This window comes from Mustelus asterias, chromosome 3 (genome assembly GCF_964213995.1).
Source record: "Mustelus asterias chromosome 3, sMusAst1.hap1.1, whole genome shotgun sequence".
NCBI lineage: Eukaryota > Metazoa > Chordata > Chondrichthyes > Carcharhiniformes > Triakidae > Mustelus > Mustelus asterias.
This window is the reverse complement of record NC_135803.1, coordinates 27,811,545-27,836,237: the sequence shown is the minus strand read 5'-3', so window position 1 is coordinate 27,836,237 and position 24,693 is coordinate 27,811,545. Positions and strand designations below refer to the sequence as shown.

At 43.1% G+C, this 24,693-nt stretch overlaps 1 protein-coding gene across 7 annotated transcripts in view; it reads left to right on the top strand.

Moving 5' to 3' along the window:
• The window catches only part of vwa5b2 (von Willebrand factor A domain containing 5B2), a 142,971-nt gene that overhangs the window by 106,743 nt on the left and 11,535 nt on the right, over positions 1 to 24,693 (top strand). For 3 of the 7 annotated variants that reach the window (XM_078206583.1, XM_078206596.1, XM_078206591.1), the window contains 8 exons: positions 802 to 987; positions 1,134 to 1,341; positions 2,782 to 3,068; positions 5,559 to 5,814; positions 10,617 to 10,952; positions 12,012 to 12,149; positions 13,777 to 13,905; positions 15,431 to 15,511. In XM_078206583.1, the coding sequence (XP_078062709.1) occupies positions 802 to 987; positions 1,134 to 1,341; positions 2,782 to 3,068; positions 5,559 to 5,814; positions 10,617 to 10,952; positions 12,012 to 12,149; positions 13,777 to 13,905; positions 15,431 to 15,511 (1,621 nt within the window). Of the gene's footprint in view, positions 1 to 801; positions 988 to 1,133; positions 1,348 to 2,781; positions 3,069 to 5,558; positions 5,815 to 10,616; positions 10,953 to 12,011; positions 12,150 to 13,776; positions 13,906 to 15,430; positions 15,512 to 23,151; positions 23,275 to 23,427; positions 23,578 to 24,693 lie in introns of all 7 variants that reach the window. The other 4 variants (XM_078206567.1, XM_078206574.1, XM_078206559.1 and 1 more) reach the window with 2 other exon arrangements.

The window sequence follows — 24,693 nt, the reverse complement described above, 5'->3', positions numbered from 1 at the left end:
TGATATAATATTCTAGCATTATTTGAAAAATAAATTGAAGGAATGTTCAGCCTTGTAGTTAGACATTTAATATTCAGCAACTGATAGTCCTTCAACACGATAACTCCAGATTGTTTCCAAATTATAATCACACCAAAGCAAATCATAATCATTAAACTGTGAAGGCCAGAATTTGTCAATGTCATTCACACCCGTCACTGCTGCCAGCGAGAACGGAGAATTTGACGCTCAGCCAAATCGCCATACATTGCAACGGGACTGGAGAATCACTGTTGCAGGTGAAGTCGGAGAATTCTGGCCCATGTTGATATCCTGGTTGATTGGTTTTCATTCAAACACAATAGACTTTCCAGTGGTCAGTGCTATTACTGTGTTCTTTCAGATACCCTCCGTACTGTACATGCATTGTTGGGAAAAGGGAGAAATTGATATGGCTTTATGGTTTAAATGTATCTGCTTTTAAATCTGTGCTAAGACTGTGCTCGTTCAATATTCACTGGAAGAACAGGGTATAAGTAATTATTTATGATATCATATTCTAGCATTATTTGAAAAATAAATTGAAGAAATGTTCAGTCTTGTGGTTAAACTTTGATGTCTGAACACAGGGTCTATTGTACAACAGTTGGGTACACACTCAACCCCAGTAAAGCCAACTCTTCATGGACTGAAATCCTAATGTAATTAAGTTGACTATCTTCTGGCAGACACTGTGGCTCAGGTCACATGCCCACTGTGCATCAGTAAAGATTTTGGACAGGTATGGTTGAATATTAACGCTGTCATTTTTTTGTCAATTAGTTAATAAAGTCCTTAAAGAAGGCAATTGAGCCTGCCCTGAGTGACATCACCATCGAATGGTATCTCCCAGATACTTTAGAAGTTCTCCTTTCTCCGAGTGAAATTGGACCTATGTACCCCGGGGACCATCTGAATGGTTATGGCGTAATTTATGATCTTTCTGGATTCCAAAAGAAGAAGAATGCTGTAAGTTAACTCTACATTAAGTAGAAACCCTCTCAGATTATTTAGGGTAGTGGGACCCCAAGATATTGAGAAGTCAACCACTGGGATTGAAAAGTATATATATATTTCATATTGAAAAATACTTGAGCATATACTTTCTGTTGTAGGGGAAACAGCACACCTCTAAAACTGCGTTAAAGGGATCAACTAACTCAGTATTTCAGGCTCAAGAAGACTCTTCAACATTAGTTTTCACTGATGGAATCAAACCACCTTTCCCAGTTGAAAAGAATGACATTGAGCAAGCTTTAAAGGAGATTTCCCGAGAGATTTCAATCGAATTTTCAGGTGCTAATGCTGACGAGAATGAAAGAAGTAAGGGTAAGGTATATGAACATCACATTGTACAACAGTGAAGAAACAATCTCCCATTCTTCTTTCTCCTGTCCTACCTTCCTGTCGAAGCTTCTCAATTTCATGCTGTTTCTTGAAATTGAAGGATAATGGTCTGAGCTATTTCTTAAACCTTCACCACCGGTGCTTCATTATCCAAAGTAGATCAAGTAATAGGGCAAAATGTCAAGATAGGTTGTTGATATCCTAAGAAGGAGGAGCTGAAGCAGTTGAAAGCTTTTTTTTAGTGTTTTTAATTCATACATATGATTAAAATCTATTCAATGCAGTAAATATTTGTGGTGGTGTTTCAGTCATAAGTAGAAGTAAAATTACTATTAGCACTAAAGATTTATTAAACCATGCTAATGACATTTTGATTTTCGTGTGCCAGACATTTATGGAAACCATTGGCTTTGAACCAGGTTACTGAGGAATCAATGCATGTAGGTCATCTATTTGAACAATGCAGGCATATACTTTCTCTTCCAAGCAATAAAAACCATTTACCAACGAAGAACTTAAGTCCGGTAACCTTTGACACAGATTGGCATAGCTAAGGCTTTGGAACCATCAGTGTGTGCAGCTTTTCAATGCAGCATCCTATTGCTTGTCAAGCCACAATCATTCTATCTGAGTGCAGGGTTATCTGGAATCAAGAGGAAGAATTGTTCCCTGTGTGTCAGGTCTACCAATCTAGACTTCATTATTAAGGCAGATTTAGCTGGCCAATCGTCAACATCATCCTGCAAAACAGAAATATACTGTAAGCTTAAGTTTATTTATTAGTGCCGTAAGTCGGCTTACATTAACACTGCACTGAAGTTACTGTCAAAATCCCCGAGTTGCCACACTCCGGCACCTGTTCGAATAAACTGAGGGAGAACTTAGCGTGGCCAATGCACCTAACCAGCTTGTCTTTTGGGCTGTGGGAGGAAGCTGGAGCAGCCAGGGGAAACCCACGCAGACATGGGGAGAACGTGCAGACTCCACACAGACAGTGAACCAAGGCCAGAATTGAACCCGGGTCTCTGGAGCTATGTGGCAGCAGTGCTAACCACTGTGTCGCCTACAAGGTCTGCCTGGCTCAGGTATCCCATTGCCAAATGCTGCTAAAAATCGATCGACTAAGTTCTAAACTTCCATCACCAGGGCTGATAGTTACTGGATGCCCTTTTGTGTGTTTGTTTCCCAACTCTAGTTCTGGTTGACAACAAGGCAAAACACAGAAAAATATACGGTTCACTTTCTATATTTCCAAATGAAAAATGCACACCAGACATAAAGAAAATATTTAACTTTAACAAATTAAATTGTTATTGTCTAAAAAACTGTTTTATAAAAAAAAGTAAGGAAATTTTCACAATGCTAAGAGGGACATCATTCTTTTACGTTTATGCATATTTATATTTTGAATTGCAGATTCAGACTTTAATGACTTACGGAAGCGTATCTCCCATTCCTCGTATATCCAGGAACAATATAAGTTGACACATTGTTCCACCTGCAGTGATAAAGGAATTGGGGTCCAAAACACATCTACCCGTGGATCAAATAGCAGTGACTCCACAGAACCTCAGGACATTGATAGGGAAATAAAATCTCTCCCACATGGTTTGGAAAAGATTGCACCTTATGAACAGAAAGGTTTGCTGCAGTGGGAATCACCAAAAAAGGCCACGTCTAATTTTGAATTAGTTAATGATAAAGTAAGTACATTGCCTGCTTTATTGATTAATAGGCTGTATCAGTGTTGGTCCCCAGCATGGATAGTGCCAAGGGGGTGGGGCCAGAGGGGGCAGGGTCTTTTGAGGGGAATGAAAGTGGTGGGGGTGGGGGAACCCAATGCCACTTTGCATTGGGATCCCTGGCAGAGGGAAGGAACAGGGCAATCGGGGACTGGCCATCCAGATGGGGGCTTGGGGGGGTGGGGTGGAGTGGGGAGTCGGGAATGGCCATCCGGGTGGAGGGGGATGTCAGGACAGTCAGGGGTGTCTGGACTGGTCATCAGGATCGGGGGTGGGAGGGGCCAGGACTGTCCGGGTTGGGGGGAGTCAGGGAGATAGGGGCAGGTTACATAGGTGCTCGCCTGGGGAGGTCCAGGAGGCCAGTGATCAGAGGGTGTGGGGGGTCGAAAGGCCTGTGATGGGGGGGTTGCAGGGCTGGCCAGCAATCGAGCTGGTCAGTGATCGGGAGGTTGGCAAGGCGGGGCCACTGTGCATGCGCCAATCTCCACGCTGACAAATGGGTGCATGCACAGTGGCCCACTCAGCACTGTGCTGCCGGCCTCTCGGGCAGGAATAGGCCTCGCTCACAGATTTTCAGAGTGAATCCCACTGAGGCACTCTGTATTGCAGAGAGTGCCGGAGATTCATTCTGGAACTCACGCCGAAGAAACAGCAGGATTTACTCCCATTTTCCCACACGTTGGGAACTCAGAATTATTTTGGGAGAAACCCGGCCCTCGGGAGGGTTAGCGGCAGGAAGGGCGTTGAGCTGTAATAACACCCAGCATATCCACGAATGATGGTTGGTATGAAGGTGATGAGCTAGCATTGTGGTGATTCTATGTAACATGGGAAAAGCTGAAAGAGAAACTGTAAAGATGCTCATTCACCAGTTTAGGGAAAACACAACTCCTTTATTTATAGAGGCTTGTAGCCTCGTGGCTGCAATCAGCTCCCAAGATTACTCTGAATATAGAATCCTGTGATTACCAGAGTGATCCCTCACCTTGCTCCCTGACTGGTTCCCCAGTCATGTGACCCTTACTCTGCCGATTGATCCTTAAAGGGACAATGACCACAAAAAACCACCACCATGAAGAACAGTCTCTCGAGTATAAACCGAGGACAAAGCAGCCTGCTTGATTGGCATCCCATGCACCACTGACACACATTGGCAACAGTATGAATCTTCTCCAAGATGCCACTGCAGCAGCTCACTTAGGCTTCTTCAACAGCACCTCCCAAACTGTGGCCTCTGCCATCTAGAAGGACAAAGGCAGCAGATGCATGGGAACACCGCCACCTGCAATTTCCCTCTTTATTCTCTCATGTGATGTGGGTGTTGTTGGCAAGGCCAGCATTTGTTTTGCATCCCTATTTGCCCTTGTACTGAGTGGCTTGCTAGACCATTCCAGACTGCCATTAATGTTGTTCTGGAGTCACGTGGAGGCCAGACCAGATAAGGTAACAGATTTCCTTCCTAAAAGGGCAGTAGTGAACTAGAGCTGCACTCATCCAGGTGAGTAGAGAGTATTCCAGGAGTGTGATGGAATAGTCCCCTCTTGTCTGGATGAGTGCAGCTCCAATAACAATCAAGAAGCTTGGCACCATCCAGGATAAAGCAGCCCACTTGATTGACACCTCTTCCATAAATATTTACACCCTCCACCATCGACACAGAGTGGCAGCAGTTTGTACCATCTATAAGATGCATTACAGGAACTCATGAAGGCTCTTTAGACAGTACCTCCAAACCCACGACTGCTACTATCTATAAGGGCAGTAGTAGCAGACACATGAGAACGTCACTATTTGGAAGTTCTCCTCCAGGCCACTCATCAACCTGACTCAAAAATATTGCTGTTCCTTTATGACACATCATGAGTGTAATTGGAGTGGGAGACTCATCCAGACAAGTGGAGGGAGCTTGACAGGGTAGATGGAGAGATGTTTTCAGTGGTGGGAGAGTCTCGAACAAGAAAACACAGATTCAAGATAAAGGGCCGGTCATTTAAAACTGAGGTGCGTAAAAGTTTCTTCTCACAAAGGGTGGTGAATCACTGGAATTCTCTCCCCAAAGGATGGTGGAGGCTGGATCATTAGAGGTATTTAAAGTAGAGCTGGATAAATGTTTGACAGATCGAGGAATAGAGGGCTGTGGGGAAATGGCACAGAAAAGGAGTTGAGGCTGGCATAGATCAGCCATGATCGTATTGAAAGGCGGGGCAGGCTTGAAGGGCCAGGTGACCAACCCCTGCTTTTATTCCTTGTGTTCTTGTGTTGTGTTGCATATTTTCTAAGCCTTCAGAGTATCTGTCCAACCGAGTCTCACACCATCCTTCATGATACGCTAACTGTGAACAATAACATCACCAGTTCAGTTACATCTGATGCTATTTTGAGAAACCAAGCGATCATTTTACTGGTCCTTTTTAACTATCACAGTGAGAAAAACTTTTTTCTTCATTCCAGAACACTTTTGGAGGTGACCCATCATCAGATGAAGCAAGGAGGAAAAGGAAAGTGATTGCACAGGCAGCCTTGTCTGGCCGGAGTTTCTCTTCACCAAATGGTCAACTAGACATGCGCCACCTGCGCAAGGCTCTGGAGAAGGTTTCCACAGGCCAGACTCTGAATTGGTCTGTCAGCGGAAGAATAAATTACATCGGGTGTGAATCTCAACAATTTCAAGCAGACAGTTGTTCAAGGCGGAACCTCAATGATTCCAGTAAGCTATCACAGATAATCCGTATTTTTACTGAAACATCTAAGAGTCTGACAGGCTCATTTAAATTGTGAGGTCCTTTCACTGTTGTCATGAAGACTTAACAAGTTCTCCCACAAGACATCAATCCTCACACATACACTGGTAATAGCTCAGGGATTGTAGTATTAGGGTGATCAGGACTGTAAGGGTTATTTGTGGGATTGGGAAACAGTACTGCCCACATTATGATGTAGAGAGTCATCTGGAAGTAGTAGAGTGAAGTGATAAGTCTGGTAGAAGTGGACATGAAAATAGCACCTAGTGAGGACTGAATCCTATGGTCGGGATTTTACGACCTTGCTCGGGCGAGGCTCGTAAAATCCCGCCTGAGGCCAACGGAGAATTCCGTTCTGCGAGCCTTGTCCGCCCCGATTCCAGGGCGGACGTGCCAGTAAAATTCCGGCCTATATATCTGTATAGAATTATGTGTTATTAATAAACAGTTATTTTTCAACCATACAAGCCTCTGGACCTCTTCATGAGACAACATACAACTTTACAACATGATGCCAGCGGGTGAAAGACCCCAAAAGCCTTAAGAATTAAGAAGTAAAGAAACTGCTGTCTGACATAACTGGAAGATCTCAAATACACAGCTGGAGATCACAAAAGGTGTGGAGGTTGAAGGGCAGAAGAAATATCCATTGCGCAGTGAAGAAAGGACTCCACCAGATTACGTGGAGGTCCATTGCAAGCAGAGTCAAAGAGCCTTGCAAAAGAGTAAGCAAACTTCAGAAAAAGACTGAAAGAAGCTTTTAAATTTGGCACAGCACTGGCAGACTGATTGCTTCACGAGCTTGGCTTGAATAACGCTGCAGCCCGGTGAATGGAAGAAAAAAATTAAAGAACAAAACATTGGTTCAGTGTGATTGTCCAAGCTCAGGAAAGCAAATAGCTGGCCAGGATGGTTCGTTCAAAAGGTTTTCTGCAGCGTCGCTGAAGTTTATACAGCTCTGCAACTGCAATGAAGCCTGGCAAACCCCGACGAGCATAGGAAGAAAGAAGAAAAAAGATATTTTAAAGCTGTATTCCCCTGTACTGAAAACAGCTATGGATGGGAAATCAAGTTCTCTGATCAATGGATCTCCATGTGCTCTTGTGGAGACCTCTTGTTCTACAAAGTGGATCTTTCTTCTATCCATCAGTCTTCATACCTGTAATGGAGTTCCTGGTAAATTAACACTTCCAGATCCATTAAGGTAGATGGAAGGCACAGACCAGGTTCAAAATAGGGAGTTATGGAGAAGATTTTTATGGTGTATGATAGCATTAGGCATGAATAAGAAAACAGAGGCTGACTACACTATTATAGTGATTACACTATTATATAGGCCTAATAGCTGATGACATAACAGCCAGGCAAGGATTAAATGAATATCTTTGAAGAGGGCCACAAAATCCTTTGACACCTACATTAACTTAGGAAACAATAATATTTTAGAGCGAGCAACATTTAACAACAGACTACAAAAACCCGGGTTCTTTGTAAACTCTTTTCTAAACGAAGGCTGTGATTATGGTGACCTTAAGTCGGAGCTCATGAGAGAGTGAAGAGTATTGGGAGTAAAACTCTTTTGGATGTGCTCCAAGCTAAAGAAGATATGACTTTGGACAAAGTACTCCAAATTGAAAGTCCGTCAGCAAAACTTCCCGTGGTGAAGTTAAACCACAACACAGAGCAACCCCAACAGTCTTGCTCATGATGCAACAAAAGGGCAAGGAAGGCAATGCCTAAGCACAAAACACAAGATGGCGGCAGACCATATCAGCGCTGTAGTGCCGAAAGACCTCATAGAGCCAAGCAGTGTCCAGCTCTCACAGTGAAGTGCTTCCACTGCAACCACCTGGGAGAAGGGGTAGAATGTAAATATTATTGTAAATACATTTGGGTAAAGACCTGGCGGGAGGTGGAGTATTAGGGTGTTCCAGACTGTAAGGGTTAATGCGGGACTGGGGAATCAGTACCGCCCACATTATGGTGTAAAGAGTCACATGGAGTTAGCAGAGCGTAGTGGTGAGTCTGGTAGAAGATGACGCCGAGTCAGGAGTATATCTGACATAAATGATATGCGTTATTAATAAACAATTATTTTTCAACCATTCAAGCCTCTAAACCGCTTCATGAGACAACATATAACTACACAATGGAATAATTAGTTAGAAGGAAATGTACAATTTGATATTTTGATTAGAGACTAAGGGCCCGATTTTACCATTGCGTCATGCCAATTTTCAGGCGCGAAAACATGGTAAAGTCGGGTGTGAGGCCATTAACGCGATCCGTGCCCGTGTCCGTGCAGATGGCCACTTTACGACGCCCGGGAATGGCCGCGATCCGATTCGTGCCCGAAATGGGCGCAACGGCGATTTAAATGCATTTGCATGCATTTGCATGCATTTAAATTGAATAAATGAATAAATGAACAGCCCGCCCAACCTTATCAGCATTTCCCCTTTTACCACCGCATTCGTCGATCCAGAATCGCACCAAAATGGACATGCTGAATAACAGTCTGAATCGGGCGCTCCAACTGCTGAAGAGGCGAGTTCAGAGCTTCCAACGGCTCACTAACTCAGATCGGCGGTGTAGGGGGGAGGGAGGCGGGTCAGATCATTCTCTGGTTGGTGGAGGGGGAGGAGGATGAGGTGGGTCAGATGTATCTCTGGTGGCGGGGGGGGGGGAGGGAGGACCGATCGTTGTCTGGTGGGGGAGGGCCGATCGTTGTCTGATTGGGGGGGGGAGGGAGGCGGGCCAGATCATTCTCTGGTGAGGGGTGGGGAGGGAGGAGGAGGCGGGTCAGATGTTCCTCTGGGGGCGTGGGCAGGAGTGAGGCCAGATCATTCTCTTGAGGGGGTGGGGGAGTGAAGCCAGATCGTTCTCTTGGAGAGGGGGGGGGGGGGGGGTGAGTGAGGCCAGATCGTTCTCGGGGGTGGGGGGTGATTGAGGCCAGATCATTCTCTGGGGGGTGGGGGGAGTGAGGCCAGATCATTCTCTGGGGGGCGGGGGGAGTGAGGCCAGATCATTCTCTGGTGGGGGGGGGGGGGGGGTGTGGGAGGCGGATAAGATTTATCTCTGGTGGGGGGGGGCCCGATCACTCACTGGTGGGGGGGAGAGCAGATGGATCTCTGGTGGAGGAGACAGGGAGGAACAGGGGGATCCGCTGCCACTCTGTGGGCAATCGGTGGGGGGGAAGGGGGCAGTGGGTCGCGATCGGTCTGGGGGGGGTGGGTGGATAAGGGGGACAGTGATGTGTGTGGGTAGTGAGGGGGGTGGATAAGGGGGACAGCAATGTGTGTGGGTAGCGGGGGGGTGGATAAGGGGGACAGTGATGTGTGTGGGTAGTGAGGGGGGTGGATAAGGGGGACAGTGATGTGTGTGGGTAGTGAGGGGGGTGGATAAGGGGGACAGCAATGTGTGTGGGTAGTGGGGGGATGGATAAGGGGGACAGTGATGTGTGTGGGCAGTGGGGGGGTGGATAAGGGGGACAGTGATGTGTGTGAGTAGTGGGGGGGGGTGGATAAGGGGGACAGTGATGTGTGTGGGTAGTGAGGGGGGTGGATAAGGGGGACAGCAATGTGTGTGGGTAGCGGGGGGGTGGATAAGGGGGACAGTGATGTGTGTGGGTAGTGGGGGGGGTGGATAAGGGGGACAGTGATGTCTGTGGGGGCCATCGCTCCCGCTTTTCGCCCCCGGTCCGCTTTCTCCGCTTTCTGCGGCCCGGGAGCGATCTGACACGGGTGTGCTTTTTCAAATTTTTTTCTAACTGCCCATGTGCAGTTCAGAGCTCTGATCGTTTCGGGCGTGCTAAGCCCCGCCCACAGCGCGATTTGGACCCGCGTTTTTGTTTTCAGGCTGAGTGCGTATGGGAGTGCCTGAAAGCAGATTTCCAAGTCGGATCTGAATTGCGCCCAGATTCAGCACTTAGAATGAAAATGGTAAAATCAGGCCCTTTGTGTGGTATACTTAACTGTGACATGGATAGAATCCCTACAGTGCACAAGGAGGCCATTCGGCCCATCGGGGCTGCACTGACAGCAATCCCACCCCGGTCTGATCCCCAAAATCCCACGTATTTACCCTGCTAATCCCCCTGATACGAAAGAGCAATTTACCATGGCCAATCAACCTAACCCGCACATCTTTGGACTGTGGGAGGAAACCAGAGCACCCGGAGGAAACCCACACAGATACGGAGAGAATGTGCAAACTCTACACAGACAGTAACCCAAGGCCAGAATTGAACCCTTGTCCCTGGAGCTGTGAGACAGCAGTACTAACCACTGTACCACTGTGTCGCCCTTGATCAGGTGGCTCAGGATTAAATTCCTGAATGATCCTGTATGTACACTTCATTCCGTGAAGTTGCTCTGAGATAGGTTGGGGAATGACATTGGCCAAGCCGATTGTCCTTGCTTGGTATAGTGACTCCTATTCAATGTATGTATATGAGGACAGCATCAGATTCAACTAATATCAATGAAATGTGTAATGGGGACTATAAGGGAACTAGCCAGCCTGTGGGAAAATCCCTATACCTTTAGGGAAATGATAAGGAGAAGGGCAAAACAGCAGAAGAAGAAGATAGCAGGAAACACAAGAATATTCATAAACTTAGCAACAGGCCATGACATCAAGAGGAGAGTCCAATACTAATCACAAAGTTAGCATTAAGTTTCAGTGAGGACGAACCAGTTTAACTTGGTCAGAATGAACGCATGTCCTCTTGATTTCTGAGTTTGTTTCTGCTTGTCATTTCCAACAGACACCCTCCTGTTCCAAGTGTCCACTCCTGATTGGGACACTTTCTTCGATCCGGAGAACCTTTTCTCCCCAGTGACCTCAGAGGACCCGGGTTTAACTGAAGTGAACGGCACACCCACAATGCAGTGCAAATCAGTGATCCATGGCTTGATTTGTGGGAAAGCAGTCAGCTGGGAAGTAACTGCTAACCTATCCTCCCTCTACCAGACGCCTCCTGAGCCAGAGTCAACACAAATCACTGAAAATCCATGGGATGAGATCCTTCATCAGTTGACTGCACAATCCGTCATCAGAGACTTTGAAAATATGGCTGAGAAAGAGAGCGAAATCGAATATGGTAAATCTACTTCGAGAATGTTTGTAAAAATGTCTGTGTTACACTTAGTAATTTTAAATACTTATTTAATTATCATCCTGAAAAACCTAAGTAAGTGATAAATGATGAAAAGTTCTTTACCCATAGAGCAGTGGATATACAGTGTAGATTCTCAGAGTTGATACTATTTCCTTGAAAATAGAACTACATCTGGTTTAGAGCAGGCCTGGGTGGTTTGTCATCTCTATTTTCTGGCATTCTTAAATAAAGAATGGTTCTGACAGTGGGTGAAATATTGGTTTGGCTCTGTTATCGATATGGTGGACACAGTAAGAAGTCTCACAACACCAGGTTAAAGTCCAACAGGTTTATTTGGTAGCAAGTACCATAAGCTTTCGGAGCACTGCTCCTTCGTCTCCACATCATAAAGATGGTGGCACAGTGGTTAGCACTGCTGCCTCACAGTGCGTTCGATTGCCGGCTTTGGGTCACTGACTGTGCAGACTCTGCACGTTCTCCCCGTGTCTGCCTGGATTTCCTCCGGGTGCTCCGGTGTCCTCCCGCTGTCCGAAAGACATGCTGGTTAGGTGCGTTGGCAATGTTACATTCTCCCTCAGTGTACCGGAACAGACGCCAGAGTGTGGTGACTAGGGGGTTTTCACTGTAACTACATTGTAGGGTTAATGTAAGCCTTCTTGTGACACTAATAAATAAACTTTAGGTATGCAGTCCTCTCTCCCTGATCTTACTCTATCCATTGTATCCAGATGATACTTCACAATCAAACACAAAAAATGAAAAGTCAGCTTCATACAACCTACTCAATTTTATAGCTGTGAAATATTTCATTGCTCTAGTGTTTTTAACTTAGCAAATTAAATAAAACAGAAAAATGAGAATTTAGTATGTAAACAATTCATTATAAATGTTGAAATAGGCTATTTTGCAGTAAGAATTTCAGAGAAACTCTGATTAGATGCAGGATACTAATTGAATGGCATAGGAGAATAGACTGATTTGAAAGTATTAGGAACCGGTTTGAAAATTGAACTAAACAATCTGTTGTCTAATTTTCTGGAGGAACGTCTAGAAGATATCGCCTGAAATCCATTCAGACAAGCAGAGCATGTAACAGCATGTCCATGTACACCACTATCATCCCAATAAGTTCTGCCACACAGAACCCTTTGCCATCATATGTGGAAGTGCGAAACACAGGTAATCATAATGTACCAATGATTTTTTCCCCCCTATGCTTGGATCAAAAATATTGGTTAATCACATGTCAGAATAATTTTTAACGAATTATAACACCAGGTGACAGAAAATCTGGCCCACTACCCACCTCCCACACCAACGTTTCAGAGATCCAGAGTAGGCAAAGACAGTTTATTGCTCTGTTACTTGCTTTGTCATGCATTCACCTCTGTCCTATTTTCCAGTATCTGATGGTGCATCTGTGGTCAGGTGAAAGAGTGTGCTTTAGTATAAGGGCCTGGCATTTAAAGGGTTCATGTGGGACTAGCCACACAGTGGTGTAAGAGGACACACGACGTACACGCAGCGGCCAAATATTTAGTTGGGCAGAGCCATGTGAAGGTTAACAAGGGGAACATTGTTGATGTGGATTTTCAAAAGGCATTTGATACAGGGCCACACAACAGACTTGTGAGCAAAATTTTAGCTCCTGGAATAAAAGGGACTGTAGGCAGTTGGATAAAAAATTGGCTGCATGACAGAAAACAGCTGTGATTAAATGGTTATTTTTCAAATTGGAGGAAAGTTTGTTGTGGAGTTCCCCAGGGGAAGGTGTTGGGACACTTGCTCTTCTCAATATAGATTAATGATCTAGACTGTGGTGTTCAGGGCATGATTTGAAAATTTGCAGATGTTACAAAAATAGGAAACATGGTCAACTGTGATGAGGATAGTCTTGAACTTCAAAAAGGCATGGACATGTTGGTAGGTTGGGCAGACAAGTGACAGATGAAGCTCGATGCAGAGAAGTGTGAGGTGAATCATTTTGGTAGGAAGAATATGGGGAGACGTATAAACTAAAGGGAGAAACTCCAAAGGAGGTGCAGGAACTAAGGGACCTTGGTGTATATGTACATTATTGATTGAAGATGGCAGGGCATGTTGAGAGAATAGTTAATAAAGCATATAGCACCTTAGGGCATTGAGTACAAGAGTAAAGAGGTCATGTTGAACTTGTATAAGACATTAGCTATGCCTCACCTGGAGTACTTCATCCAGTTCTGGACACTATACTTAAGGAAGGATTGGCGTGAGTACAGAGAAGATTCACAAGAATAATTCCAGCGATAGAACTGTAACTGTGAGGATAGATTGGCGAGATTGTGACTGTTTTCCCTGGAGAAAGGAAGGCTGAGAGGAGACTTGATAGAAGTATTTAAAATCCTTAGGGGTATGGCAAGGTAAATGTTAGCCAGAACACCAGGAGAACTATGAGCCAATGTTGGTGCTAAGCAGCATTTTTGATATAGAAAAGTACCCTTGGGCATTTCACAGGGTTAGCAAGGAATGGATGCTGAGCCATTAAGTGGATCTTTGAAGACAGAAGAGAAATAAACAAATGGAGTTAGTGCAAAACTATCAGAAATCCAGCTGCAAATTTCCTTCAATCGCACAATTTTACAGAATTGATTTATAGTTTAGAGCTGAAATTGAATTGTGTGATCACAAACATTTCAATATCTCTGAATACCCAATAAAAGGGTGTCTACTAGAAATATTCTACATAGCAATTGTATGTATAGAAAGCTAAATACTGCCACATTCCAATGCACTATGAATCATGGATGTCTCTTTCGGTTTGTTAAAGGAAGTAAATTCAACCAAACTCGGGGCTCTTGCTCAGGATTCAAGCGACAGAGAAGTTATTCCGTTGGATTGGGCCGAAGACACTCGAGCCATGATTCTGAGGATTTGGATGATCTGTTTGTGTCAACAGGTGATGATATAGCTATGAGTAAATCATCCTATCACCCACTCCATAAAACCAAAACTGTCTTCCAGCTGGTAACGTACTGAAAGAATTCCTTACTGTTAGTGCTTTGGATGCGTTTTCCCACATCCCTCTTTGCCCTGATATATCCCAGTGGATCCTCCATGTAGGCTTTTCCCTTTTCTTTTACATCCATTTTAAAATTAACCTATTAATCCATTTAGAGTTATCTCTGTTTTCGTCTTTCCTTGCTGGCTCTATGGATTACCCTCATAAGCAAGCCCAACTTTGACCAACCAAAAACAGTCGCTCATTATTGGGCATGACAACAGAAAATGTTATTGGCACCAAAGTGTGTTGAGATGCTATGTTATAGGTTTCTCATTGCTAACTCTGCCCTTCTGTACACATATTTTATGCCATATTTGAATTTAAAACTGTGGCTAAACTTCAAAAAAGATTTCTAAGCATTTTGCAATATACAAGATTATTCTTTATTAATTAATTGCACCACATTGTCTTGTCCCCTTACCCATCAACATATATTGATTGACTAAAAATCCTACCCTTTTCAAGTCACTGGTAGTTCCTTGTTTCATGCTGTGGTAGGTTTATTATATCAGCACAGGGATCCCTAGCGGATGTCACCAATACATCTCAGTTTTGATCGTGATTGATAAATTTAGATATCTTTTGGATCTATAAAAATAAAGGTGCTCTTGTCTGTATAATTACTTTCTCCTTTAATAGATATTATAAAGTGCAGCAAAGGTAGGAGTTTGCTCTTTGCAATAACTTTTAAAAGTCATAGTGACTTAAGGATTTTATTTCAGATGCAATTGGAAATTAAATAGTCATCATAAATTTACCAGCAATGCCAATGAAGAAGAGAAAATTGTTTTACGTTCCAATATTTCTAAATGATAGCTAAATCCAGCAGCATGCTTAACAGCAGACCTAGATCAGTCCTGTTATATTTTTTTCAGGCAAGGACATTCTTATGATTTATGCCCAACTAATATTTTATGTTCACTGAGGGGTGGTGAGCTGTAAAAGTTGATTTAAGAATGAATGTTTGTCCCACTGATGCCTTTGGAGTGGCACAGTGGTTAGCACTGTTGCCTCACAGCACCAGGAGCCCAGGTTCAAATCTGGCCTCGTGGAGTTTGCACGTTCTCCCTGAGTCTGCATGGGTTTCCTCTCGGTGCTCCAGTTTCCTCCCACACTCCAAAGATGTGTGGGTTAGGTGGATTGGCCATGCTAAATTGCCACTTGTGTCAGGGGATTAGCAGGGTAAATATGTGGGGTTACGGGAATAGGGCCTGAGTGGGATTGTTACCGGTGCAGACACAATGGGTCGAATGGCCTCCCTCTGCACTTTGGATATTCTATGACTATTTTTAGTATTTAATTTTTATTACAGGACTTTCTAAGAATTTACAGGAACTTTTCTTGCAGGCCTGAGGTAGGGAAAAGTATACATTAGATGAAACTAAATTGGAAGGATAAGATGTATTTCTGCTCTTTACAGAGAAGGAAGAAATTCCAGCTTCACCAACCAGCATGGGCTCTTCCTCATCCTCTGGATGGGAAAGGCAGAGTGTCCTAGATGGTAAATAATGCATTTATGTTTAACAATTGCTTTGTCATAACCTGCACTTCTTCCCCATCAGATCTTTACAAAATTATCATTGTTTGAACAACATATTAAGACATCACATGAAAATGTTCTAAATGTGCTGAATACACTGGAAAATAATTCACAACTTTGGTTTCTATAAGATTCGTACTTTTATTTTGAAAATGTACTTTTTTTTCACAGTTTACTATGCTGCGTAGTTTAGAAAGACTGTTGTTCCTTGGTGTGACTATCAGTAAAACCTCAAAGCTTTGAAATAAAGCATTTCAAAAGATATCGAATCACCTCGGAATGAATTGGTTGTTATCTAGGCAAACAAAGACGTAAAGGGGTTATCATCGTGAGCAAGGAGGGGTAAGGAGGAATTAGGGTGAGTGAGCCCTGAACACCTTAGGTGGAATCTTGTTGAGGCATCCAGGATTTTGCCTATCGGATGGAGAGCCAGCTTAAGACCGGTGCTGCCTCTTTTTGGGAAAGCCCCACCGAAACACAAGTCAGTCAGGCAGTAGTGAAGCTACTGGCAGGCCTTCCCCTGGAATCGAGACCTTGGGGACGGAAACAAAGTAAATAACAAAGGTAGGAGGGTGGCTCTCAGCAGGCCAAACCCTATTCCCCCTTCCTCCTGAGTCCCTCAATCAGCCAACTGAGTGCCTTTGATAAAGGGGCCCACTGCCCCAGAGGTAACAAGATGGTTTTAGTTACTATGCACACTGCATGGCAACAGGCCCACCTGCAGCTGGGTTAATACCAACACCAGCAGGATGAGGCCCTCAAGTGGTTATTAATGGGCTATTTAAGGGCCTCATAGGCACCGGGGCAGGAAGATCAACCATGAGCCTTAAACCCAGAACTTAATTCTGGCAGAGGAAGGAATGTGGCGGGATTTGGGTCTGCCTCCATCTCATTTAATTACACGTCCTTCCCACCACCAACTCACTACAGGAGACTCCACCCTTTGTTTTCGGAGATAGTGAGTTAAAGATAATTGTCTTATTTAAGGGGAACTGATGCAAATAAAACATTTGAAGTATAAGAGGATTCAAGGCAAGGTGGTGAGAGAATGGAATAACATTCATTTTAGATTGCTCTGACAAAGAACCAGTATAGACATGATGGTCTGATTGAATGGCCTCCTGCTGTGTTAGGGCAACATTTGAACTTGCAATGTTCTGACACAAAGGCAAAAGGTGCCATTAGTTGAGAGAGCAGGAAGGATTACGTTCCAGATTTGTATTTCTTTGTCATTATACTTCTGTATTAAAACTACAATGTGAGTTTGACTAACACAAGCTTCAAACCAACTGAGGCAAATTACACATGTTGGAATTTACGTTCCAGATTTGTGTGTAGGGCAATGCCACTAATTTGCCACAGCTGGAGTACTGTGTGCAGTTCTGGTCACCTCACTATAGGAAGGATGTGGTAGCACCAGAGCGGGTACAGCGGAGGTTCACCAAGATGTTGCCTGGAATGGAGCATTTGAGCTATAAGGAAAGACTAGATAGGCTTGGTTTGTTTTCTTTGCAGCAGAGAAGGCTGAGGGGAGACATAATTGAGCTTTATATGATTATGAGGGATATGGACAGGGTGAGTAGGAAGCAGCTGTTCCCCTTGGTTGAGGGGTCAATCACGAGGGAGCATAGTTTTAGAGCAAAGGCCAGGAAATCAGAGGGGATTAGAGAAAAACCTTTTTCACTCAGAGGGTTGTGAGAATCTGGAATGCACTGCCTGGGAAGGTAGTTGAGGCCAGAAACCTTACAACCTTTAATAAATACTTGGATGAGCACTCAAAATATAACATTCAAGGATATGGGACAAGTGCAGGAAAATGGGATTAGCGCAGCTTTAGTGGCAGATATTGTTGGTGCAGACTCGATGGGCCGAAGGGCCTTTTCTGTGCTGTATGACTCTATGACTCTTATTGTGCAATGAGCCAATAGTGAATTGAGTCAAATGAGCTTGGTCAATTAGGAAGACCATCTTGTCCAAAATTTAGACTGTTTGGTGATTGGATGTGTTGACCTCCTCTGGAGACGTAACCAGTAAAGCAAATGTCCAGCTGGCACGTCTTGATCTTTCTGCTCAGAGTTAATCTTGTAAATATTTCAGTAATTAAATTGCTCTTCTTTAGAATATGATCTATGTTGGTCTCTGCCTCCTGGTTTTGAAGATTGAACCCCATTTGCATACCTTCTGTCTTGGCAAATTGAGACAAACAGGTCCAATTGGGAATGCAAGTGCATATTTTGATTAACTTTGTGAAAATTACATCAGTTCTGTAGTTGTGTATAATCTTGTGTGTTGTCCTAGTAAGTGCATACTTCTTCCCCTGAACTTGTTTGCGGATTTAATTAAAACATCAAGACGGACTGATGAAAGAAGAAATTTATTAAAGTTTTAAAATGTTATACATACAGGAGTATTCAGCAACTCAACCTCTGTTAACAAACTCCATCTTGCAGGCTTCCAACTTGTGGACATGAAACCAAACCAATTGTTTAAATTATAACATTGATAGAATGAGGATAGCTTTCTGCCTTTGTGCTGACAGTTGATGATTTACCAACACATACCGGCAGTGGCTGAGATGCATTTCATTAGTGCATGTCCGGAAAATACTGACATGAAGGGAATGTCTCTGAGTTGAATAATCAAACTTATATTAGGCAGTCAAGATAAATTTGTATTCTTGAACTGCGGTAAAACAACTAATAACATAATAGAATTTACCCTTCTATACGTCTTCAGCTCAACTTTCACCTGAGGGAACATTCCGAGCGATAAGGTCATAGGAATGTTGCTGTTTTTGAAGGTGGGAGGCAATGAACAAAGTGTATTCCATAAGAGGAGTATTACACATTGGTATATTTTAGCTTAACTATACTTTTCCTTATAATACGTACTAGGTAAGCCTGGCCACAACATTATTGAGACAAAAGCAAAGTACTGCAGATGCTGAAAATCTACAATAAGAACTGAAAATGCTGGAAATTGCTGGCAGGACTGGTGGGATCTTTGGAAAGAGCGACAGGGCTAACATTTCAGATCAATTACCTATCTGTTTCTGTCTTCACAGATTCTACCTGACTTACTGACTATTTCCAGCATTGCTTTTTAAAATTTATTCTTTGTAGGGGATGTGTGTCGTTGGAAAGGCCAACATTTGTGGCCCATCCCCATTTAGCATTGAACTGAGTGGCTTTCTAGGCCATTTCAGAGGGCAGTTAAGAGTCAACCACGTTGCTGTGGATCTGGAGACAAATGTAGGCCAGACCAGGTAAGGACGGCAGATTTCATTCGCTAAAGGACATCAGTGAACCAGATGGGTTTTTATAACGATCGACAATGGCTTCATGGTCACCATTACTGAGACGAGCAATCAATTCCAGAATTATCAATTGAATTTTAAATTTCACCAGCTGCTTTGGTTGGATTTAACCTGTGTCCCCAGAGCATTAACCTGGGCCTCTGGATTACTGGTCCAGTAAAATTACCACAATGTCATCATCTCCCATTTTTCCTTCTGAGAAGGTGCTTTCATTAATGTGTTAAAACAGCATAAGATAGATGGTTACATTTTCAACTTGCTATCCAGGTGCAAATCTCTGATTTTTGGACTAGCTTATCCACTGCACGAATCACCTGGCTTTCTGTTTTATTAAATTCAATTGAAAGAAAGATTGCGCAGTTCCTTTTAGTGGGCAACCAATTCACAATGTAGGTTTGATGCCCAGGCAACAAGTCTGAAAATCTACCATGTCTGAATTGAAAGGAAAAGAATATCTGGGGTGAAAATATTGTGTGTGCATTTATAAATGGGTAAGGATGGCAGGTTTCCTTCCTGTTAAAGGACATTAATGAATCAGATTGACAACAATTTCATGGTCATCATTAGACTTTTAATTCCACATTTTGTATTGAATTCAGATTTCACCATCTGCCATGGTGGGATTCTTTCTCCAAAATTTCTTTCGACTAACTATGAGTGTAAAACTGGCAGAACCATCTGAAGTTAGTGATTTAAATCACTTTGTCGAATGGTTCCCAGCCCAGCGCAATTGTTCAGGGGAAGTTAGCCCTTCTGGACAATGGTAAATCCTTATCTGGGAACTTCTCAGAGGGATTCCCAGATGTATTTTTGGGGTAGCCCACCCCACCTCTCACCAAATCTGATGCTAGTGAGCCAGGAAGTTCCAGGTCATCAAGTTTTTCATTGTTGGAGACGCTGGAGAAGAATGAAAAACAAGACATTGCTGCCTGGAAGTACAAGGGCATTAGAGGCTGCCTTTCACAATTACCCGAGGCACCATGTATAACGTGTACATTCTGGCTGAGGTTTGGTGTTTGCTGAGTTTGTGGCTCACCAGAGCTGGATTCTCTGAACTGTGATAGCTCCTGCCATCAAGGGACTTAGTAACGATGGTGGGGAGACATTGAATATGCTGCAAGTTAGCTCCTGAGAGACATTGCTGTCTTAACTTAAAAAAATGGCTCATAATCCACCTGAGGAACCCCAGCCCTCTTAACAAACAGCTCACAGTTTCATATTTGTAAGGCTGGAGTATACTGAAGCATACATTTAGCAATAAGCAGTGTTAAGGCAATGTTTCACCACTCCAGTGGTGCTCCACAGTATCATCCATAGTGCAAGTTGGTATTTTGTCTGATGCACAACATTGTTGTTGAAAGTGAAGCACGGTACTTGCTGGAAGTGCTGTAAAAATCTAAGGCAAATAGGCATAAAAGGAAGTATTTTGTCCTATTATTTCATTCTGCAGCAAACAAATCCTCTTTTTTGTAATTAAAAATGACAGCAATAACTTCAACCATTGTTGCGCAATTGCTTTTATTGATGTAAAGGTGTGCAATTCCTATATTATAATCGTGACTACACTCCAAAAAGTACTATATTGGCTTTATTCCGTGCATTGAAACATCCGGTGGTTGTGCAAGGCGCTGTATCGAAGCAAGTCTTTCTTTTCACCTAATAATACATTTTAACATTCTGCTGCCTCACACTAGTGGTATCAGTGAATCAAATCCGTTCTTGTCTCCAACTGCTCAGTAATGCAACATGAGATATGGAGGATTGCTAAGAGGTTTCTTAAAGATTGACTTGCAATATTGTCAGTGGCCTTGCCTCTGCAGAGCCTGTATGGCAGGAGCCCACCTAATTCCATTTCTGAGACCTCCATGCTTTGAGATGATTATCTTGCCACCTCAATATACCATTTTGGTTCAGCTTTGTCTGCCAGAATTCTGTACATACACTTGCACTCCTCTATCCATGAATTCCTCTGGGAAAACAATCATTGCTTTTGTACATTGGAACTATTTTATTCTGCTTTTAAAAAATGTTGGCATTTGACTGCCAATTTTGTTAAGAGAAACATACTCTCAAATCAATTTAATAAAAACACAGCAACTTAACTACATGGACATGTGGGTTTGTTTGAAGACTGCATTGAACAAATCTACTCTGTGTCCGTATTCCATCAGTGTGATGGCAGCAGGGCAGGACTTCCGCCTCCTGACAAGTTGCACCCTGCCAGAATTTCTGGGATCAGCTCCACTCAGCCGGGGGTACTTCTACTATTTATGGTGCAGTGAGGTGCCTGCAGGGTTAAGAAATCCTGCAGGAACCTTGCCAGCATCAGATTGCTGGTGATGCCAGGTAATAATGGCCAAAAATGTGCCTGGCTCCTAAAAAGACAATTTTTCCAGAGTTACTGGTTGCAATTACAGCAGACAATCAGGTCAGCCCCTGGGGAAATATGTCAACTTCATAACCGAGAATCCAATTTTCTGAGAAACCAGAACATCAGAGACTAATTTTCTTCTTGGTGAGTTAAATAAGAGCCCATTTTATTCTTATTTTGACTGCATTCTTGTAAATTCAGCTTACTGGTCCAGTAATATTACCACAATGTCATCATCTCCCATCTCTCCTTCTGAGAAGGTGCTTTGATTAACATGTTAAAATAGCATAAGATAGCTGGTTACATTTTCAACTTGCCACCCAGGTGCAAATCTCTGATTTTTGGACTAGCTTATCCACTGCGTGAATCACCTGGCTTTGTGTTCTATTAAAATCAATTGAAAGAAAGATTGCGCAGTTCCTTTTAGTGGGCAACCAATTCACAATGTAGATTTGATGCCCAGGCAACAAGTCTGAAAATCTACCATGTCTGAATTGAAAGGAAAAGAATATCTGGGGTGAAAATATTGTGTGTGCATTTATAAATGGGTAAGGATGGCAGGTTTCCTTCCTGTTAAAGGACATTAATGAATCAGATTGACAACAATTTCATGGTCATCATTAGACTTTTAATTCCAAATTTCTTATTGAATTTAAATTTCACCATCTGCCATAGTGGGTTTCTTTCTCCAAAAAATATTTCGAGTAACTATGAGTGACTCAAGATGGATACAGAACTGGCTTGGTCACAGAAGACAGAGGGTAGCAGGGGAAGGATGCATTTCTGAATGGAGGGCTGTGAAAAGTGGTGTTCCTCCGGAATCAGTGCTGGGACTTTTGCTGTTTGTAATATATATAAATGATTTGAAGGAAAATATAACTGGTTTGATTAGTAAGTTTGCGGACGACACAAAGGCTGGTGGATTTGCGGACAGTGATGAGGACCGTCAGAGGATACAGCAGGATATAGATTGGTCGGAGACTTGGGCGGAGAGATGGTAGATGGAGTTTAATCCGGACAAATTGAGGTAATGCATTTTGGAAGATCTAATAAAGATAGGAAATATATAGTAAATGGCAGAACCCTTAAGAGTATTGATAGGCAGAGGGATCTGGGTGTACGGGTACACAGATCACTGAAAGTGGCAACACAGGTGGAGAAGGTAATCAAGAAGGCATACGGCATGCTTGCCTTCATCAGCCGGAGCATTTTCTTGATGCATCTAAGAAGTTCCAGCCCCCTTAATAAAAGACTTACAAGTAGATATTTGTAAGGCTGAAGTATACTGAAGCATAAATTTGAACTTGTTAAAGCAATGGCAACTAATCTACAGCTAAAGTGCTTCACTCTAGGCACATGTGTATCAAGCCAAACTATGTGGAATGGTAACATTTTGAGAATTTATAGAAAGAAGGAAGAAATCTAGAGACGCCTACATCCGGAAAGAGGCTCTTCAAATTATCAAAACTGGTAAGAATGTAAAATTCCTACCATGGGTCAAGAACAATTGACCAACAAACGTAAAAGGAGTCAGCCTCAGTTATTTTGCAGCTACAACTTTATGACTGCTTTTTCTGGCTTTTTGAATACTGCTGAAATATTTCTGTTAGTTCTTATGTTCTCCAGTTCCAGAAGATGACTGGATAAATTCAGGTGAACAAAACCCTTCTCCAAAATTACATTCAAAAAGCATGGTTGGCAGTACAGCCAATATAAATTAACTGACAAGTCCGTGTGTAACAATGGGAGGAATGGACAAGTCACTTCATTGCTCACCTTGACATTTCTGTATGTTGCTTTCTGAATTCCAGCCGAGCAGGTAGAGCGTTTAAAATCTGTGACCTATACAGTAACCCTTTCTCTCTGCAAAATGTTCTCATGCAATGCATACTGTTCTTTTCTTTGCTAATGAAGATGATCTTGAACAGGAAACAGTGCACATGGACTGGTGGTGGGACTCTAATACCTACTGTGAGGGGCTCATCACGGAGACCATTGACTGGGAGGCTGAAGTTTGTGGAGACAGCAATGCTCCTGGTTTGTGCAAATATATACTTTTGTATGGCAATGATTTATAGTTTAGTCAAAATTAGATCAGTTTATGTGCTTTTTTCCATGTCCTTTCACTGCAATAATGTGCCCAACATTGCCCATACACTCATCCAGTGCCATTTTGCTTTTTTTTTACAGAAAGCCCAGATGCCCAGGAAGAGGAGTTGGGCACCTCTGCACAACAAGTCTTAACTGAACACTTTGAGCCATCCATAACACTTGAACCAGGCATCAGCCCAGTTATAGATACTTCAAAGAGACTTAATGAGCTTAAGAGGGAGGCACAGAGTGAGTCACTCATTGTGGTTGAGGAAGGGATGGAGTCGTGGCTGAAGCAGAGCTACAGCTGTTAAGAATCATGGTTGCAGCATGGAAAGGGGCCAATTGGCCTGTCATGTCTGCGCCTGCTCTCTGCAAAAACAGTTCACTTCATCCAATTCCCTTGTCTGTCGCCCTTCAATTTTGTTCCTCTTCAGGTCATGATTCAGTTCTCTTTTGAAAGCCACAAAACTGAACCCGCCTTCAGCACACTCTCAGGCACTGCATTCCAGATCTTAACCACTCACTGCGTGCAAAACGTGTTTCCTCATACTGAGGTTTAGCGTGGCTAAGAGTCGGAGTCCCTGCTGAGTTGCTTTGCAGTTCTAACCTTGTACAGCCACTGCTGAACATGTTTGCTTTCACTCTGCATGAAAAGATGTTGGCTGGTTTGGGTAATGTTACAATTTCTACTACAAGTCTGTTTTATAGACTGTGATTGATCATCAAGTGACATCATTGCCATCTGGGAAGGGAGAGCTCAGGCACACAAGTGTCAAGCACAGTTTATGCATCTTTCTGCTGATGGCAAGTTATTTGCATCCACATTTAAAAATGTAATAAATTTGTAAAGCACCCAGGACAAATCAGATAATTTGTAGCAGAGCAACTTTCTGCTCACTGAGATTAGTGATGTCAGGATTTGGCATCCAAAATGGCCGCTGTCCAGATAGGAAAAGATGACAGTCTCCCAATCTCCAATTTCTTGGCAGCATACCTGAGCAGTATTGTTTGATGCATCAACTTCTATATGCTTAAGCATCGGTGTTTTATGTTTCAATTAATTGGTATTTCTTAAGGTAATTTTCGAATAGGAAAGACTTAGCAACTCAAAGACACCTTCAAAACCAAAAGCAAGGCAAATAATTCACGACAATGAAGCAACAATCATTTTAAAGAAGTATTTATGATAACTCAGAAGGCAAAATGAGTATATAGAATCTATGCCTATGCAGCTTGTGTGAATAAAGATAAAGTCGCCATAGTCCCAGATGACCATAGGCTGCTTTCCCCTTTGAGGAGGAGAGCTGACTGGTGGTGATTTAACTTGAGGATCACCACACCTCAGGTGAGAGGTAAGTTTGA